The 16887-nt window shown below is 33.7% G+C and overlaps 1 protein-coding gene across 5 annotated transcripts in view; it reads right to left on the reverse strand.

Annotated features, from left to right (window-relative positions):
• RFX3 (regulatory factor X3) overlaps positions 1-16887 on the reverse strand; it is a 281067-nt gene that overhangs the window by 33763 nt on the left and 230417 nt on the right. For all 5 annotated transcript variants that reach the window (XM_063080722.1, XM_063080724.1, XM_063080725.1 and 2 more), the window contains 4 exons: positions 13300-13415; positions 12668-12822; positions 8648-8745; positions 4616-4765 (listed from right to left, as the gene is read on the reverse strand). In XM_063080722.1, the coding sequence (XP_062936792.1) occupies positions 4616-4765; positions 8648-8745; positions 12668-12822; positions 13300-13415 (519 nt within the window). The remainder of the gene's footprint in view (positions 1-4615; positions 4766-8647; positions 8746-12667; positions 12823-13299; positions 13416-16887) is intronic.

Here is a 16887-nt window from a genome sequence, read left to right on the forward strand (position 1 = left end):
GAGTCCAGAGTACACATGGAAGGAGTACTCAGGAAAAAAACTTTGATCATTAAGAAAGCAATGAGGGAAGTTTTTTTTTTTTTCATTAATGTCTAAGCATTTTTTTTATTATGGTAAAAAACACATAACACTTACCATCTTCACTATTTATAAGTGTACAGCACAGTAGTGTTAACTATATGCACCTTCTGGTGCAACAGATCTCTAGAGCTTTTTCATCTTGCAACACTGAAACTCTATACTCACTGTAGGAAAGGCTGTTTGTGTTTGTTTGTTTGTACACTGATAACAGGGAAGAGGAACTTACAGGTATCCATGGAAGAATTTAATTTCATCTCTTACCATAAATTCAAATTCACTATTTACTTGATAGTTTTTGACAAGAGAAGATGATAATCTAAAACCTAACTTAGAGAAAAAAAACCACAGCACATTACTTTGGCTTTTCAAACTGCTTTGTATTATACTTCATTTTACTATTCTTTAGATTGTTAGTATAACAATGAAGTATATAGTAAAAATTCCCTTGTGAAAAGAATTTAGATATTTCAATTTTGTAAATTAAAAAATCTAAGGATGAAGATTTTACAATGTTCTTAACTTATAAAAAAAAATACCCAAAATGGTAAGTAGTCAGTAACTTCAAAATCAGATGCCTTCTAAACACAGAAACACAAGTATAGGCAATCCTTAGGTTATCAGGTCAGCTCACCAAAACTACTTAGCTCATAATAAGCAGATGAAAAATTATCTGTTTACACAAAAAATTAGAGAACAATACTATTGTAATACTATCAATTAAAAGACACAGAAAACCAATTATAGTGCAATAGGAAAATTATCTTGAATGCATGAGTAAATGAAGATTTAATTAGAGGAAAACGAAGTAGTGAAAAAAGATTTATGAATATCCTGAGTGGAACTTTTCAATACTTTCAAGATCTTAGAGTACTATAATATTGACACTTACATGTAATTTCATTGTTTTAAACTAAAGTTTTCTATTACAGGAGCATCACTCTTATATTTGTCAGTCTTACTGAGGTTAATCTTGAAGGGACAGGGACAATTTCCAAATGACCAGGAAAGGTTGATGGAAGTGGAATGAGGGGTAGGGGGCTATAAGAGAACCTGGCAAAGCTTAAGAGCAGAAAAGGAAAGAAACAAGGGAGTTAAACATGAAATATGCTACCCTGAGAAACAGATTACTCATTAAGATGAACAGAGCTGTGAGAAGTACTCATTAAGATGAACAGAGCTGTGAGAAGTACAACGTAGGAGAAATGAAGGGCTTGCCACTGTTCATGGTTCTCTGAAGAAAAGAAAGAGGTTTTGGAGGGCAGATGCTTCATTATACTGGTTTCAGCACTAATGACTGTCATGGTCGACCCAGAAAAACTTGACCGTTGAGAAGAGAGGAAGAGAAAGGGTAGTCTTAAAGTTGATGAGCAGAGGATAAGTGCTTGAGTAGACATATAATTGACCATTTACATGCAAAGGTGTTCTCAAGGTTGGTGTTTGTAACCAGGGAAGAACTCACTCATACAAATACTTAATAGGACTGCAGACACACAAATACTCATATAAAAATAATGCTAACAGAACATATAAAACCTTTCCCAGATATTATTAAAAATCATTCTTAAAAATATTCTGTTATTGAAAGGACATTGTTGGGTGGGAGGGAGGAGAGGGAGGAGGGAGGGAGGTTTCGGTAATGGGCCACAATAATCAACCACATTGTATATCGACAAAATAAAATTTTTAAAGAAAATCTGTTATTGAGCTTAAATTACTTTTTGCAATTAGAATTTGCCTTACTATTTCAACTTTTCTTAAGATACTTTTAAAAATATCTTTTCTGAATGAAGATTTGAAATAAAAATTACAATATAGATTTTAAAGCAATATGAACTTATATTCTTATTAAACTAGTTAATGTAAATTCCATTGACATACATAAAGTAGTACTCTAAACCTGAGACAGTTGTAGAAGTTCTGTTTGTAAGTATATGTATGTATGTGTATTTGTATATAGATAAATAGATGATACCTTTTTTTTTTTTTGTCCTTTTTGTGACCGGTAAGGGGATCACAACCCTTGGCTTGGTGTTGCCCACACCGCGCTCAGCCAGTGAGCGCACTGGCCATCCCTATATAGGATCCGAACCTGAGGTGGGAGTGCCGCTGTGCTCCCAAGCGCTGCACTCTCCTGAGTACGCCACGGGGCTGGCCCTAGATGATACTTTTTTTAAAAAAAAACTTTACATCGGATTTGAGTCTAATCCATGAATATCACAATGAACTTATCTAAATCTATTGTACACTAAAATAAATCAAGCCTAAATATCACTTTTTTGATATACTTTAAATGATAAAACTAGACAAGAAGCAGGGGTTAAAATTTCTAGGAAATGTAATTACTAATTAGTTCTTTTTAAAACAATAGAATTTTTAACAGTTTTATTGATATAAAATTCACATATTACACAATTTATCCATTTATACAGTTCAAGGCATATTTTAGTGTATTCACAGAGTTTAGTGTATTCACCACAACCAATTTTAGAGCTTTTTCAATTTTTTTTAAAAGAAACCCCACAACCCTTATCTGTCACCTCTCAATTGCCTCAATCCTCTAGCCCTAGGCAACTACTAATTTATTTTCTGTCTCTATAGCTTTATCGAGTCTAGATATTTCATATAAATGGAATCATACAATATGTGCATGTTTCTTTCACTTAGCATGTTTCCACATTTCATCTATGTTGTAGCCTGAATCAACACTTCATTTCTTTTTATTGCCTAGTAATGTTCCATTATATAGACATGCCACATTTTGTTTATCTATTTATCAGTTGACAGACATTTGAGTTGTTTCCACTTTTATGTGGTTAATACAAATAATGCTGCTATAAACACCTACATACAAGTTTTTGTGTGGACATATTTTAATTTCTCTTGGGTACATACTGAGGAGAGGAACTGCTGAGTTATATGGTAACTCTGTGTTTATCTTTTTTGAAAAACTGACAGACTGTTTTCCAAGGCAGATGTAGCATTTTATGTTCCAATCAGAACTATATGAAGTTCCAAATTCTCCACATTGCACCAATACTTGATATTATCTGTCTTTTTGTTTATAACCATTTTAATGTGTATAAAGTGGTACACCATTGTGGTTTTGTCTTACATTTGCCTGGTGATTATGATGTTGAACATCTTTTCATGTGCTTATTGGCTTATATATATTTTCTCTGGAGAAATGTCTATTCAGATTTTTGCCCATTTTTTAATCAGGTTGTCTTTTTATTATTGGGTTGTAAGAGTTCTTTACATATTCTATATGTAAGTCCTTTATCAAATATATGATTTACAAAAATTTTCTCACATTTTGTGAGCTGTCATTTCACTTTCTTGATGGTATCTTATGAAACCCAAAAGTTTAAAATTTTGATTATGTTTAGTTTACATAATTTTATTGTTGGTGTTGCTTATGCTTTTGGTGAGCAATGATATTGTTTTTATATGGCAGCAATTAGCTTTATTACTTTAGTGTCAGAAATAAAATTTTTATTGGAATTCTATCATATTATTCCTAAATTAGCTATTTTAAAAGTATACTTTAAAATACAAGTGAGTAGTTTGATCACAAGGTTAAAAAGTATTTTTTTATTTGAATTATCAAAATAGCCAAACTGATTGCACCTAATTCTTACTGAAGTAAACAAATATTTACCAGGCACCTATAGTAAAATCTGAAACAGAATTTCTCTTAGTTCTTTCAAGGTGGGCCACTAAAAAACAGAAATATCTTTGTGGGTATCACAGTGAAAATTACTAAATATGTAAACAATAATCTATGACAGGTGTTATAAAGTGGGGAAAATGAAGCCCAGAGTAGTTAAGTAACTTGCCCAAGATCCCACAGCTAGTATATGAAAGAGTTTAATTTTTTGCCTTTCTAACTTCAGTGACTGTGATCTTCGTTACTTCATTAGTTATTCAGCAAATCCTGATAATTTACAGTTGACCCTGGTTAGGGGGACTGACCTCCGTGCAGTCAAAAATCCTCCTGTAACTTTTGACTCTCCAAAAACTTAAGGACATTGAGCACTTTCCCCCAGGTCATGGCTGAGCTGCGTTGCTTTGCCCTGAGCCCTGCTAGGGGTTGGGGCTTGGGGGTTGCACCTGAGTCCTTACATAAGTAGTAGTTAAATACTTAACTACTTAACTAGTAATAGCCTACTGTTAGGTATGCTACTTAACTGTTTGGTTAGGTATGTTACGCATTTATGACATACCTAACCAAAAATTTTCCAATATATTTATTGAAACAAATCCATGTAGAAGTGGACCTGCACAGTTCAAATCCATGTTGTTCAAGGGTTTGTTATATTATGTTGCCTTCTAGGAGCATAAATCTTAGCAGACGTTAAGTTAACCACATACCACAAGAGCAATGAAGTCATATCTGAGTAAAACTCCCCTCTTACACGACACTGTGAGTACAGATGCTGCCTATGTATGGATGAGACTTCAAAAAGAAATTTGATGATCCTAATTAAGAAGGTATCTTTCCTTAAAAGACATGTGTTGCCAGAAAACAGAGTACCTGGACATTGGCAAAGTCAACACGGTTGAGGTCGTTGAGCATCTGGTTGATTTGGGAAGTATTCTGAAGCACTGCACGAGCTGCCTGGGCCAGGTGATTGAGCGATGTGTATCTTCGCAGAGTCTGGGCAAAGGCACTTACAGCGGCAACCTATAAAAAAACCCAATTAAATTGGGACTTTTTTTTCCTCCGGTAAAAGAAACCACTGCAACCTTCACCTCTCTTTTCCCTTGCCAAATTTTAAATGCTTCCCTCTGACACTTATCTGCTGAGAGAGTTTACTTGTAAATTATAGCATTTAAATCTCTAAACCAAGTATTATTTTCCTTCTGAGCAGGTTGAGGTAAAGACTAAAACAAACTCCCACATTCTTCGACATCAGAGTGCAGTATTAATTAAACGAGTCTTACAAGTAACTACTTATCCACAGCAATAAATGACTTTGTATAGGGAAGAAGGAAAAATGTTGGGTTTCATTTCTTTTTCACCCTTTTTAGGGCAGTCAACTGGAAAATAAGCAAATAAAAAAAAAATCTTTTTATTTGGAAAACCAAGCTATATGGCCTTACTTTTTTAACTGGATAAAAAAAAAAAAAAAAAAAAAAAAAAAAAAAAACCTTTTCAGAGCACTACAATTCAGATGAATTCTTATTACCTTTATTTTATAGAAACCTGGATAATTCTGAAGTGAAATGAGAGTTCATAGCCTTTACAGCTAATAAATTTACCTGAGACAAGCAACTAGAAGAATTCTTTTTCAGAATGAACTTTAAATAAGGGCTATCCAGGAAATCTCTCCATTTGCCTCTTAAAATCTACTCTCCATTTTTCTCCATCCTGCTCTGTGTCCAGGAAGGTTGACTAAATGGACTACATTAACTCTCCCTTGCCCTCTGGCTTCTGGTTGAATCTGGCAAATGATAGGCACTGGTAGGAGAGTGGAAGACAGGAAGAAAGAGTGGTCAGAGTATTTATTTCCCACAACCTCTGTTCCCTCCCTGCTTGAGCAGAGCCTGCTTTCCTTTTCTAAAGCTATCACCATCCTATGGGAAGGAGGGGACTTCCTAATGCCATAGCTTTCACCCCTTACCATTCAGATCTAGGGATTGTTAGGACTCCTGTTATCACTAGGCCTGGGGTGCTTTACCATTCCTCCTTGGTGTTCTCAACTCTGTCCACACCTTTCAAAGTAAACTCTTCTTAAACTCTCTTCTATTACCCCCCCTCCCCTTTGAACGCAACATTTGTCTCTTGCTGAGACCCTGAATGAGCCAGTTTTTGTTGAGAGATATCAAAAATAATACCAAAAAATGTCTAGATAAATATCCACACCTCATGATCTCATGGAATTTGTTACATGCATAGTAGATCTAATGCTTCTAGCCATTCAAAAAATATCTTTAAAATTTTAACATATTTATAGGAACGTATGGTACTGTATTAAATCACTATAGGTATATAAGAAGCAAATAGTTGAATAGTCATTTGGCTGAGTAGTAGAGGGTGTTCACAGGGAAAAGCCTGATCTGTCTTGATGGTGAGATGTTTTAGGTCTATACAGACTTTGGGGGGAAGCTCACACACCTTCAAAGAAGGAGACTTATACTTTTTTCCACTTTTGTCATTTATATTAATTGTGGTTTGCTTTAATTAACATTAAATATTAATTATTTATATACTATGCACCAGGCACTGGGTTAAGTACCTCACATATATTATATTAATTCTCATAACCACCCTATTAGACACATAATTATGATTTAAAGAAGTTAAAGTTCGCTCAAGGTTGCACAGAAACTCCATTACAATGGTAGGATTTGAACCCAGGCATTTTGATTCCAAAGGCCACAATTGTTGGAATGCTGTTTCCTCTGTCAAGGTAAACGGTCTTCATTGACTGAGTGCTCATCTGAAAAATGGCTACATCTCAGTGAGGGTGGAAGAGCAGAAGGCACCCTCATCATGGTAAATCATCCAAATCAACTCTGGACACCAGTGTTGCAGCTGGATTGCTACCACATTCATTTTGATGACACTGGGAAGGGGAGCACTTTCAGCTGTTTGAGGGACTGTTACAAATATAACTGACTTTGCAAGTTGGAAAGGATTCCTCCATAACAATCAAATAGAACCTCCAATTTCATTTGCCCACCTCCATGTGGTACTCTACATCAGTGCTGCCAATGGGAACTTTCTGCAATGACAGAAATCCTCTACCTATGTTCTGCCTAATATGGTAGCCACTAGTTACCACTGAACACTTGAAGTGTAGCACTAGCTACACTTGAAATGCAGCACTAGCTACATTTCAAGTGCTCAATAGCCCCACATTTTTCTTTTCTCTTTGTTTTAATTTAAAATTCAAATTTAAATAGCCACCTGTGGCTGGCCCTACTATATTGACAACGTAGCTATAGAGCAACCATCTAAGGTGGGCATATCAATGAAACGTTGCCTTCTATATGTTTTAGAGATAGAAAGTTACATTGCAAACCTTAGACCAAAGCAGAAAGAACTGCCTGCTACTTGTGTTCCCATAGAGACTTAATAGCTACAAGAACTTCTATCAACTTTGTCTGATAGTGGATACAGTCACTGACGTAAAGCCACGAATGTGATTTATGGTACCCAAATTTAGACAAAATTTAGAATCAGTCCACTCTTGCCATGGTGGTACGTTCACAGATTAAACTAAAGAAACACGGCTAGTAGAAGATGTAGGAGACTGGTAGGAGACTAGAATTCATATCACTAGCTAAATACTCCATATTCCTGATATATTCCAATCACTTATAATTGTTCATTTAAAGAAATGATTACTTGATTCACAAAAGCATTGCCCAGTGTTAAAAAATAAAACGAAAGAAAGATACAACAATCACACTAGTATGATGAACTTTCAAAATGAGAGAAGGTTACCAGAGGTTACCAGAGGCAGAAAGGGGGAGGGGGAGGGAGGAGGAGGTAAAGGAAGAATTGGTAAAGGGTCACGAAAAAACAATTCCATTGTATAATGCTGAATATCTTAATTATCCTGATTTGAGCATCATATAATTCACACAGGTATTGATATTCAACTCTGTACCTCACAGACATGTATAATCAACTGTTTCAATGAAATAAATAAATAAATAAAAATAAAACAACTTGAAAAAGCAAAAGAATGTTGATTTACAAAAACTATTTAAAATACAGTGAATATAGTAAGGGATTTAAAAAATCTAAAATTCCTTCAAATGGGAACCATTTGAACATTCTAGGCTATTCTTTTTAATATCTGAAATTAAGCATATATAAGGGTATTTGGAAAAGTTTATGGAAAAATAGAATTAAAAGATAATACACATCTTTCCATGAACTTTTTGAAGTACCCACGTATGGTTTACATGCTTCTGATACACAGTTTAGAATATATAAACTGTTGCCCCTCGGTATTCTTGGAGGATTGGTTCCAGGACCTTCCACAGATAACAAAATCTGAGGATGCTTAAGTCCCTGGTATAAAATGGCAGAGTATTTGCATATAACCTATACACATCCTTCTGTATACTTTAAATTCTCTAGATTGCTTATAATATCTAATGCAATGTAAATGGTATGTATATAGTTGTTATACTGTGTTTTTAAAATATTTATTATTTTTTGGTATTTTTTTCTTGTTTTTTTTCCCCCCCAAATATTTTTGATCAGTGGTTGGTTGACTCCATGAATGTGGAACCATGGATACAGAGAATCAACTGTACCTGATACATAGTTTAGAATATACTTCTGATATATAGAAGTATAAAAAATACTTATGATATTTTAGAAAAGGGCTTGTACACGCACCACACTTAAAATGCTTTTCTAGTCTCGTTGTGCAAGTTCTTTACTACATGGTTATAAAATCTAAATATAAATATCAGTTTGAGAAGGTTCTATATATTATAACATCCACATCTTACATAATACCATTTGATAGGACACATAAAAAGTTCACAGTTCAGAGCAATTTTGTAAACACAAAAGAAAAAGCAAAGACATAATGTGTACCTTGGTTTGTATCATTCTCTGTGGGATATTGTTCATGGCATTGGAAAGCCAACCTTCAAGGCTTTTTGCAAAATTTCGAATGGCTTGGGTCAAGGCACCTAAATGTTAAGGAATAAAAGCAGAATGAAAAAGATACCAAAGAACATTATTCTTTATGCGAGAATAAGGGAAAACAACACGTGTACACAACATCTGATATAGCACAGAACTTATATTGTCCTCATTCATGAAACTTTGTTTAACATTGTATTCTAGCTTTTTAAAGCATCCAGGAATTATATTTTGGGCTTTTCTTCTTTTAAAGCTATTTCATTCCCAGATACTTATGACACTTTGTTTGGGATATGAAAATATTCAAACATTTTTGCTTATAGTAACATATACCAGTTGTGAATATACTTATGGAATTTTCTATCTTGGACGAGACACTCTTTTCACTAACAGTTTTGTGCTCAAAGGCTAAGTATTTTCTTTATGAATTCTTCATCTTGAATTTTGTTAAGCTCTTAACCTATTTTCATTTCTCTAGTTAGAAAGAAAAACAATGCAAAGCATTCTCTCTTTCTCTATGCATCTGCACTAGAACCTACAAATTGGAGTAGTTATCTCTCACTCTTTTTGAAAAGTAAGGTAGAACTTAAAATTGTCTGACTTGAACATTTCGGATAACTATTTTCCATTTCATTTGACAGGTAGAGATAAAAAATCAGTGTGATAAAATTACTGTCACAGAGACCAATATTCTTAAGATAATCTTAAAATAGTACATTCAATATTCTTCATATATCTGTTAAAACCTGAAATAGGGATAGGTACAATAACAGGAGTTTTTATGGTGGTCATAAAATGATGATCATCAGTTATCAGTGATGACTATGACCATTTTACAAGTAGGAATCTGCTATACTAAAAGACAGAATTCTTCTCTTGTTCAACAAGTAATTCAGTCAATAGTATTTTATTTCCTCTGTGCCCAGGCCTCCACAGTGTAGGGAGCATTTTAGCTATTTAATAAGTAAGTGTTTGAAGTACCCACACCATAAAATTAACCTCTGTAATTTCCCCGTAATGTGGTAAGTATCAAAATACATATTCTACCATATGAAACAGAGAAGTGACATTTTTGGCCAAGGATCCCAAGAATATTAAAAAATTCCTTGGTTTTTCTTCTGTGCTCAAATGAGTATAAGATGCTTCTCTATTATTTTTGTTAAAAGCAGGTTTTAGAAATAATTTAGTTTACTCAAGTTCTTTGCAGAAGATACAAATTTTACTATTTCAATAATAAAACAGCTAAATTTTTTTAAAAAATATTTATTTAATTTGTCATATGACAGAAAAGATTGAAATGGCCTAAATTGTGATTAGGAAAAACACTCAAGAAGATGGACTCTTAACCATGAGAATCACCTGTTGGAAACACTGAATGGGAAATTTCTTGAAAACTAATCTTTTGAAATCTCCAAAGCTTCCCACTTTAACCAAAAAAGAAAAAAGAAAAAAAAATTTTTTTCTGTTGTATTATGTACTAGAACCATGGAGGGCAGGCATGAATGGAAATGAAAAAGAGTGAAAAAAAATTAACAACCCTTTTTGAAACAGTAAAATTTTACTTAAGTTTCAATTTGGCAATCTGCATTTTCCATTTTTTCCACAATGACTATGTAATAATTATTAAATCTGAAAAGCCCCAAGAACCTGTAAATGTTACTTTAAAAAATTTTTTTTAAATGGGCCTTGTTTTATCTAGATAAATTTGATGCAAGAGAGATCATAAAATAAATCATTTTATTTCATTTACTTTTTTTTGTATTAAATGTCACCTTTAAATGTAGTCGTAATTGTACATTTAAATGTTACCAGTGAATTCTTATACTTTACAATTATGTTTTTTTTCATTTTCAGATAAATGTATTTTAGAATACAGTAACTTCAAGCTGACTTTAAATTAGTGTGATGTGCAGATTTTTTTTTTTTTTTTTTTTTTTGGCTGAAAAAAGAAATCCAGTCTGGACAGAAAATGATAGAGTAAAGTACTAGCCAGGAAAATACAATTTTTAAGAATAAAATTAAGCTTGTTCTCTCTATAGGGATTCATATAAGTACAAAATTGTGCAGACTGATTCTAACAACTTTTAAAGGTTCATGAATGGATGGTTTGGAATAGAAAATCTATTCCAAAACTGACCTGTCTCAACCTGCTCAAGAATTAATATTAAAAAAGCATACAATCAGAAGGTAGCTACTAAACTGTATTTTAAGCTTTATTTTGTTAAGCCTCACTGTTGAATGGGAATTACATTTCCAAATTTCCTTGGTCTGGTGGTACATTAATGCATCTTACAATTTGAGAGAAACTAAAACTATTCGGTTGTCTGCTGAACGTAGTAGAGACAAATTACCTGACAGAATAAACTGGTTTTCAAATCCAAATTTGCAAAAGACAAAGGTCAAGTGTATTGTGTATTTAAACTTATGAGGCTTAAAGTCAACTAAAACTGATACGCAATCTAAATTAGGAAACTGTTAAATTGATAAATTAATGTCTTGTGATGCTAACATACAGAAGCAAAAGATTTTAGTACTGTTTAATGAATACTGATGTTGTTGATTTGCCTCAAAAAAGAAAGCACTTGCTGACATCCCTTCTTATATCTCATGAGAGAAGCTGTACCTAGGTGGCAAGATGTCACAGGCTAATGAGCTACCCTATGCAACTTCTTTTAAACATCTCTAGAGATTATCACTCAGAGCACAGGGAGCAAGAGAAAAACAAGGAAAGTCAGATTCTGGAACATAAATCAGTAGAGAATTTATACAGTGAAATTTTCCATGACAACATCACTTTTAACCAATCTTTAGTCAGGAAACTTGGTACAGATATAGTGGAACACATTAACAATTTATGAAATTGGGAGACGATGTCAACTGGATTTCTTTTTTTACTTATTCCTTTACATTAACTTATGTGTATTCATTGATATTATACATAAATATGTCTAAGCATATATTTTAAGGTGGTAGGGAACATATGAGAGAACTCATACCTTCCACAATTGTCCATCATATTTACAAAAAAGTATAAACATACAAATGTTACTATCTTCCACTTTTCTTCTACTAAATCCCTATTTTTATATTTCCTATAATAATTTAACACAAATCACGTGTGAACAGTGTACTTGAAGTACATGGTTGCCAATTCCACAAGATAGAAGACTGCTTTTACTTTATTAATGTTACTGTGGTGTACAAACAGTCCCATTTCTTTAAAAGTTAAGGTCACTAGTATGTGCTTATACAGATGTAGGTGTAAAATAATTTCAACTGCCTCTAACAGAATCTGTAGAAGCATTTATATTGATACTTGCAAAAAGTAGCTTTGTTTGCTACAAGATAGTTTAGAAAGCACCATCACTTAAAAAGGTAATCTAACCTATCTATGTAATTCCATTTGCTTCACAGTGGGAATACAATGCTTGTGTAGTTACATAGATTTTTCTCTCAAAATGCCAGTTAACCATTACTGCTAATGGAAACTGCATTTGTAGCTCTTAACATGATACAGGTGACAAAGTAAATGCTTTTATAAAAGAATTCAACTTCACCAGAAACCAAGATAAATTCAAGTCAAAAGCAATCATGAAAGAGTCTGGCCTCACAATTACAGATTTCAATACTTTTTGGCTTTACAAAGGAGACTGTGTCTTTGGGTAGAATAACTTTTACATAGTTGACTGGCCTGGGAGTGTTCTTGCAATTAGTTTATTAGGGCTGTCACATCTGCAGGTTAACTATTTTATTGCAAAGAAAATGAAAGATTGGCAAACAGATCAATTTTTCCCCTTTTACTACAGTTTTGCTCTAGCTGCTTTCATGGAATATTCTGTGTTGTGTGTTTTCTATTTAGCAAATCTAAATAAAATTAGAGTCATTCTAGATTGCAACGTCACTTCTCGAAACTTCCTGGGTGGAACGTATGAGAACAAAAGCATCCGTAGTTGTCTGCATTTAACTTACTAGGAATAGGTCTAAGGACGTCGGGGATGAGAATCTCCACCAAAGCCTGGTACATCCCATGGTCACAGTTACACATCCATTTCAGGATAGACTCATGTTTGCACAGAGTTATCAGCTTTGCTTTCGGAAGTCGACTTTCTATTTCACTCAGATTGCTGGTGTGAATAAATGTAGGAAATGAATAGATGGCAAATGAGGATAAAAAAGAAAATGGACTTTAAAAAATAGTTTAAGTTTACCAAATATTACTGAGGTTAGAACTATACCACCATTGCACTGATGCCATACAACTGGATATATATATATATATATATCTATAAAAAAATACTCCCCCAGAGCTGTCTATGCACATTAATATTTTCTGATGATATGAAGGGCAGATATGATAGTAATTCCATGAGGATGAAATAGCTCTACCACAGTCCCCCAAATCAATAAAAAATGGGAACTATATGCACACTCTGAAACCTCAAGAGAGCAGTTTGTGGTTTATTTCTAGGATGGCCAAAGCATTAGTCTATCCACTTAATGCTATAAGGTAAAGTTCACAACTGGTATACATATTTCTAATTTATTAGCTGCAGCATCTACTCAGCCATGAAAATGAATTGGAAAAGAATAACGATTCTGACCTTGATTCAGTAATAGTAGTGCCATCGGTTGGAGTAGAGGGAGAATAGCGCCAGAATGTTTGCCACAATTTTTCTATCAGGCTAAACTGAAGATTCACAACAACGTCCAATATTGCCTAAAAACAAAATGGTATCAGTATTATCTTATAATATGACTTATGGGGATGTATAAAGAGAGCCTAACAGGTCAAGATTTTATGTAGTAAAAATCTCTCTTGAGCTCATAAGTTAGCAACATTGGTAAACTCACCTAAATTTTATCAATGGAAGTGGAGAAAACAAAGATATTAGCAAGGAGAAAAGAAAAAAAAAAGAAAGAAAGAAAGAAAAACAAAAAAAAGAAAATGACCCTTGAAAGATAAAGCAGGATAACTTATTTTCTCTCATAATGGCCTCATATCCCATCCTCACTTTGCCTCTCATTTTCTCCATTTTCACACTTGGCTTTCCTTCCTCTCCATTTTCTTTCTTAGTTTTCTGTCATTCCTTTATCTACTGCTTCCTTCTGCCTTCACAGTTGCTGCCACTCTGTCTGTTTAGGATCCAGGAAGGTACAGACATAGATTCAATTTACATCAGTCCCTTGGAGCTAGGTGACCTCTGGCTATCACAAGGGGCAGAAGCAGAGGGTGTGGAGGTGCTTATGTGTGGCAGACAGAGTTAGGGCTGAAGTAGCTCTGTCTAAGGCTGCTGACAGTGGGTTCTAGAATGTTCCCAGCCACCAGAGGCTGGGAGAAAAACCATGGACTCAGCAGGCCTTCAGAGGATGGTGCCTCTCTAGGCAGAAAAAAGACATACATAACAAGCACCAATCTGGACACACAATGCCTTCCATCCAACTTCAGAGAATCCAATCCTATCTCTGCATACTTCCTTTAGAGTCCAGCTTTAAGATCAACCCTTTTTCTAACCTTGGGGGTTTACCTTCTCTTTCTCCTTAATTTTATCTTCTAGAACCATTTCTCAGCTGCACCGATGACATTTTTTAAATGATGCTAAAATCTGCCACTTTCCCTATTAACTTTCAATGATCATATTTAATTTCACCCTACCATTGCAATTAGTTTATAAATTAATCTTCAGATAAAAGCAGGCATAAAACCAAAGAATAACTTTTTTGTGCAAAGAACACATGATTCTGTTATTATTTTGAGCATTAAAAGACAGGAGTAGTAAGTATAACGTGTTTGATGTCTTCAGCATTTAGGATCAGAACAGGTAAGATAGCCCCCCATCAAGATCTACAAAATTCATGGAAGGTTAAGAGGTAATAAGGGGCAGTTTAGAGAGTCTGAGTATTTTAGGCAAAAAGAGCAAACCATAACTTCATAATTCTAGAGTTTGTGTCACCTGTGTATATTTGGCCTTATACATGATACAGAGAATAACTGATGTTAAAAACACTCTAAGACCAGTTCAAATACTAAACAAAATCTGTTTGGGGTACTTTCTGTGAGCTAGTAGGAAATGTTGCAAGTAGATGAATAATGAAAATGGAAGGAAAAAGACAAATTAATTAACACACTCCTCAGCAACAGTAAAAATGCAAAATGCAAGCTCTGAAAATAAAGAGCATATAGACATAGATGTCCCTCATCCCAGGCAAAAATCAAAACCTTCTCAAGAGGTGAATTATTATAAGTGCTCCTCAACTGTAGCTTAGGCACATTCCAAGAGACATCTCTAAAAGTGTGAAGCAACTATGAATACCTTACATAGTATCGTACATATCTCTATCTTTGAGACTGCTGTTAAGAATACGACAAATGTTAAAAGGAAGAAAAAAAAAAAAAAACAGTTGCAGCAACTTTTATAGAAAATTGTATTTGTTCTTTACATAACAAAACTAGTGATTCTTATAAAATATCTTTGATTAATAAATTGTGAGAATTCCAAACAATAGGCAAAGTGGGTATATTAATCTTCCTTTAAAAATATAAATTATAAGAAATGTGAAATAAAATAAGGCAAGTAAAGAATTTCAGTTCATCCTAAATTCAGTATCTATGCAAATTAAATGATGTCAAATAACTCTTTAAAAAGAACATTCACATCAGCCTCATTTGAGGAAGTTTTACAAATGAATAAAACATTTTATCATTTATCCACCCACTTTCAAATATGTTCAGACTAAAATATATAGGCAAATACAAATTAAAGTGATCCATATTCTACTGGTTTGGGACAAATGACTATTTATAGGACTGGATATGAGATTCGGGCAGCTATATTTCAAATGTCTGGAAGTTTGACTAGAAAAAATAATTAGAATGCTTCTTTTTTACATATGCTACTCTGCCCCATGAGAGAGATGACATGCATACTGGTAACTCTTAAATAAATGGAGTTCATTATGGACTGCCACTTCCCACAGAGATTAATTACTATACATGTTCCCATCTCTTCATACAGAATATATTTATTCCTGAAAATCGACATATTAATAAAAATTTTGTAATCCAAAAAATACTTTAATATTATTGGGGGAGTTTGGCACTTAGAGCAATATTACTGTACATTCTTTAGCAATGGAAGTAATCATACTCAAATATGGGAAACAAAAAACAAATCTAAATTATATTTTTATAGGCTGGTTTGCTTAGGGCAAGATTTACTTGAACAAAGAGAAATGAGAAACTGTTTAGAGAACCTTCACACAAATATTTATTGAATATGATGATAGATGTAGAAAGAAAGAAATTTTTTCTATACACATAAGGATAATCAGAAATTCCCTAACATTGGGAAAAGCCCGGTAGTCAATGGAAAATGAATATTAAGTGTCTTTCCTCATTCCAAAAAATGTTGGGAACTGGCAGGGCATGTTGAAGAACACTTCTGGCACATGCTATGTTTGTTAATAAGGACAGGACTTGCCCTTGGTTGTTAATATTCTAGCACCCTTGACAAACACTCAGATTCACTCAAGCAATTCTTATGTCTAGAGTGGGAAAAAAATCTGTGAATGCTATGAGCTGAGACTTCTTGCTGTATACTGTATTATTAGCAATCAGGAGGACTGTCCAGGAAATCCAAAGGATTATCTGTTACTCCTAAATACATCACAAATACCCCTGAAATAAAGCTACTTAAATTCTAAATAGAATCCTCTTTCAAAGGAGAGGCACTTAAGAAAACTCTTACTGTAATCTGTTTTCCCCTTTCTACTAGGTGAGCTGCAGGTACATTAATATGCTGGCATGGAGAGAGCTTTCATCCTAGACAATGTAGTCAACTCTGATGTGGGATACTCAGAGGGAAAATAGAAGTAGGGATAGAAAACACCAGAGGAAGCTTGATTAACCACAAAAATAAAACAAAACAAACAAAACTAGAGCCCCAATGATCCCTGGAGGAAACATCTAAAGTGCTTTATTAAATATTTCTAGAAATTATTTTTAATAGAAGTACACACTTATAGTGCAAAATTCAAAAGGTAATAAAATGGTCTACTGAAAAATTAAGTCTCTCTTCCCCAACTCCTCGTTATCCAGTTTTCTTCACAAAGGTAACTACTATTAACTACTTTACAGATGTGTATACATGTTATTTTTTACTCAAATGATAATATATTATATACATTGTTTT

The sequence above is a fragment of the Cynocephalus volans genome, chromosome 16 (genome assembly GCF_027409185.1).
Source record: "Cynocephalus volans isolate mCynVol1 chromosome 16, mCynVol1.pri, whole genome shotgun sequence".
NCBI classification, from domain to species: Eukaryota; Metazoa; Chordata; class Mammalia; order Dermoptera; family Cynocephalidae; genus Cynocephalus; species Cynocephalus volans.